This window comes from Alligator sinensis, unplaced genomic scaffold, assembly GCF_000455745.1.
Source record: "Alligator sinensis unplaced genomic scaffold, ASM45574v1 scaffold696_2, whole genome shotgun sequence".
Classification (NCBI taxonomy): Eukaryota; Metazoa; Chordata; order Crocodylia; family Alligatoridae; genus Alligator; species Alligator sinensis.
The window spans coordinates 147,643-151,869 of record NW_005842855.1 but is presented as its reverse complement, the minus strand read 5'-3'; the positions used below and the strand labels follow the sequence as shown (position 1 = coordinate 151,869).

General features: G+C 47.1%; 1 protein-coding gene across 11 annotated transcripts in view; it reads left to right on the top strand.

Annotated features, from left to right (window-relative positions):
* Nucleotides 1-4,227, top strand: part of STK38L (serine/threonine kinase 38 like) — a 65,071-nt gene that overhangs the window by 38,414 nt on the left and 22,430 nt on the right. For 2 of the 11 annotated variants that reach the window (XM_025191731.1, XM_025191723.1), the window contains exon 3: nt 3,723-4,000. The exons of the other annotated variants lie outside the window; for them this stretch is intronic. In XM_025191731.1, the coding sequence (XP_025047516.1) occupies nt 3,806-4,000 (195 nt within the window). In that variant the 5' untranslated portion in view covers nt 3,723-3,805. The remainder of the gene's footprint in view (nt 1-3,722; nt 4,001-4,227) is intronic. 11 annotated transcript variants of the gene reach the window in all.

The following is a 4,227-nucleotide window of genomic DNA, read 5'->3' as shown; positions in this document are numbered from 1 at the left end:
GCAGCCACCAGGTCCCCCCTCAGCCTCCTGTTGCTGAGGCTGAACAGGTTCAGGTCCTTCAGTCGCTCCTCATAGGGCCTGTCCTGCTGCCCTCACCAAGTGGGTGGCCCTCCTCTGAACCCTCTCCAGGCTGGCCACATCCCTTTTGAAGTGTGGTGCCCAGTACTGGATGCAGTACTCCAACTGCGACTTGACCAAAGTCACACAGAGGGGGAGTATCACCTCTCTGGACCAGCTTGAGAAGCACCTTTGGACAAGGTATGACTGGCCTTGCTGGCTGCGGTCTGGCATTGGCGGCTCATGTCATCTTGGAGTCAGTAATGACTCCAAGATCCCTTTCTGCCTCTGTGCTTTCAAGAAGGGAACTCCCCAGACTGTATGTATGCTGTGGATTCCTTCTTCCAAGGTGCAGCACCCTGCATTTGTCTACGTTGAACCCCATCCTATTCTCGTCTGCCCACTTTTGTAGTCTGTCTAAATCTAGTTGCAGCCTCTCTCTCCCTTCAAGTGTGTCCACCTCGCCCCACATCTTAGTGTCATCAGCAAACTTGGACAGCGTGCTTTCCACCCCCTTGTCCAAGTCACTGATGAAGATGTTAAATAGTACGGGCCTGAGGACCGAGCCCTGGGGTACCCCACTGCTCACATCTTGCCAGGTTGAGTACAACCCGTCCACCACTACTCTCTGTTGTTGTGGAAGACTATATCAAAAGCCTTGCTAAAATCAAGGTATACCACATGCACTGGTCTCCCCTCATTGACAGAGCCAGTTATCTCATCATAAAAGGCAATTAGGTTGGTCAGCCATGACTTGCCCTTGGTGAATCCATGCTGACCAATCCTGATCACCCTCTTGTCCTCCAAATGCTTAGAAATAGATTCCTTGAGGATTTGCTCCATGATTTTTCCAGGGACTGAGGTGAGGCTGACTGGTCTATAGTTCCCTGAATCTTCTTTTTCCCCTTTCTTAAATATGAGCACTGTGTTTCCCCTTTTCTAGTCATCTGGGACTTTTCCCGATTGCCATGAGTTTTGAAAGATTGATGGCCAATGGTTCTGCAGTCACATCAGCCAACTCCCTCAGCACCCTCAAGTGCATCCCACCCAACCCTATGGGCTTGTACATGTCCAACTTTTCTAAAAGCTTTTCTAAATAGTCCCTAACCTGTTCTTTCACCACGGTTGGCTGCTCACCTCCTCCCCAAACTGCTGCCAGGTGCAGTAGTCTGGGAGCTGACCTCGCCTGTGAGGACAGGTGAAAAAGGCATCAAGTACTTCCTCCTTTTCTGTATCCTCTGTCACTAGATTGTCTTCCCCATTCAATAAGGGACCCACACCTTTCCCTGATTTTTCTCTTGTTACCGACATATTTGTAGAAACCCTTCATGTTACCCTTCACATCTCTTGCTAGTTGCACTTTGGCCTTCCTGACTTCATCCCTTCGTGCCCAAGCAGTACTCTTATACTCCTCCCTAGTTGTTTGTCCAAATTTCCACTATTTATAAGCTTCCTTTTTTTGATTTAGCTTACTGAAGAGTTCCCTGCTAAGCCAAGTTGGTCTTATGCCATACTTGCTAGTCTTCGTGCACATCAGGATGGTTTGTTTCTTCACTCTCAGTAAGGCTGCTCCCCCCCTCATACTGGTTTCCCAGGGGATCGTGCCCATGAGTTTCCCAAGTGAGTCAAACTCTCCTTTGCTGAAGTCCAGGGTCCTTACTCTGCTGCTCTTCATCCTTTCTTTCCTCATGATCCTGAACTCAATCATCTCATGGTCGCTGCTGCTTACGTTGCGATCTACTAGTACATTCCCCACCAATTCTTCCCTGTTTGCAAGCAGCAGGTCAAAAAGAGCATGGCCCCTAGTTGGCTGCTCCAGCATTTGCGCCAGGAAGTTGTTCCCAATGCTCTCCAAAAACTTCCTGGATTGCCTGTGCACTGCTGTATTGCCCTTCCAGCAGATGTCAGGGTGACTGAAGTCCCTGATGAGGACCAGGGCCTGTGATTAGGGAAACTTCCACTAGCTGTTTGAAGAAAGTCTCATCCACTACTTCCTCCTGGTCTGGTGGCCTATAGCAGACCCTCACTGCAACATCACCCTTGTTGTTCTCCGCTCTGACTCTAACCCAGAGACTTTCGATAGGCCTATCTCCAGTTTCATAGTGAAGGTCTGAGCAATCACATGGCTCTCTTGCATCAAGTGCAACTCTTCTTTTCCCCTGCCTGTACTTCCTGACCAGTTTATATGCATCCATGACAGTGGTCCAGTCATGCAAGCTATCTCAGCAAGTCTCTGTTATTCCAATCACATCATAGTTCTGGGTCTGTACAAGGACTTCCTATTCTTCCTGCTTGTTTCCCAGGCTCTGAGCATTCATGTAGGCAGTAAGCATGAGCATTCATGTAAGCATTCATGTAGGCACATGAAGTAACTAGGTGATTGCCCTGATTTCTCAGGAAGAATGAGAACACCTCCCCTCTTGCCCCCTCCTGCTTGCTCTTCCTCCAGGTCACCAACTTGCCCACGTACCTCAGGACTTTTGTCTTCATCCCCCAGTTAACCTGGTTTAAAGCCCTCTTCACTAGATTAGGGAACCTGTCTGCAAAGATACTCTTCCCTCTTCATCAGATGGATCCAGTCTCTTCCTAGCAATCCTTCACCCTTGCACCCAGATACTTACAGAAGTCACTTGGTGGATTGCACATGGCCCTCTCAGGTTCAAGCAGAGGCAATGGCAGTGGCTCTGGCATTCAGTGTCCTCCAGCCATTTCCCAGAGTCTTTTAATGTGCCTCTTCTCTTACTGCCCTTCTTCCAAGCACACCTTCCCTTGTGAACTCACCTAAAAGCTGGCCTGCTTACTGTTTTTTGGCCACGAAGGGTTCCTTTTTCCCTGTTTCCTCACACCAAGCTGAAAGGCTCACCGCTCAAAGGAGGGTGGGGGGCAAAACTGGCTTGTGAACAGACCGGCAAACTGCCTGCAAACTGCTTGTCCTGTTTGCTGCCCCTGTTTGTTGACTCCCTGGTCACTTGGGGAGTCTTCTTTTATACTCTACTGGGCCTGGATTGGCTCCGGCCCCTTGTTAAGGCATCTGTCAGGCGCAGGCAGCAATCACTCAGCTAGCAACACTCCTAGCTTCTCAAAGCACACACACCCCACCAAACAAACATTCAGCAAACCCAAAGGCACAGGCAGCTCTGGATCATTTATCCTTCCCTGGGCAAGATCTGGTGCCTGGCTTCTCTTCCCCTTCCCCTTCCTCTTCTTGCTCCCAGCAAACTGCCTGAAAACTGCTTGCCATTTACTGCCCCTGTTTGCTGAGGTATTACCGTGGAAGCTCCTATTCATACAAGGGATGAATTTGTCACAGTAGTGGTGTCTTCAGTAAGCCAAATCTTTATCTTTAAAAACACCACATCCTAGTTTTTCTTTCCCTTGTACCAGCTTTGCAGTGCAAAAAGATTTATCTATGTTTCACACAGATGTCAAATAACGACATACCAGTGATTTGTCCTTTTTAAATTTCCTTACTGTGTCCTTTCATGTCATAGTTTCTTGTATTATACTGTCGGAGAGGCCATCATGATAAAATAAGAGTCTTCAAATTACTTTGGTGCTTTTAATGTACCTTTTGGGGGAATGTGAGGTAGAGAGAAAGGGAGCATATAATGCCATTTTGTGGCTTTAAGCAATATTAAATTTTTTTAATAAAAACATTATTTTAGGATTGACTGTTGAAGGCTTACTAATATCACTGGACGCAGTAATGCTCAGCTTCTCTCAGAAAGCATCAAAGGATTTCATTTAGATGCCAAAATATTTTGGGACTTTGAAACAAGCATCTAGGTGCCTGAATAAGATGAGTAGATTTTTTTTTTTTTTTTATGTAGATAGTAAAAATGGATGCCTGCTACCAGACTACTTCATTTCTTTCTTACTTCTGTCTTTGTCCATTTTTCCCTGTGTCCAGACTGGAGAATCTCTGCTTCTGCATTTCTTAGAGGTTTGTTTTTTTTGTGTTTGCTGTAATCAAGTCTGTTAGGATTAGCTCTTCATTGGGGCAGATTACTCCACAGCTGTCTACTGTGATGCTTCTCGCGCCTTTTTGTAAAGTATAAGTTGCTGGTTACAGTCAGAAAGTGGGGATTGGTCTAGATCATAGTTTCTCAATCTGTGGTACGCGTACCCCTGGGGGTACGTGAGACACGTGCAGGGGGTACACGGGTACCC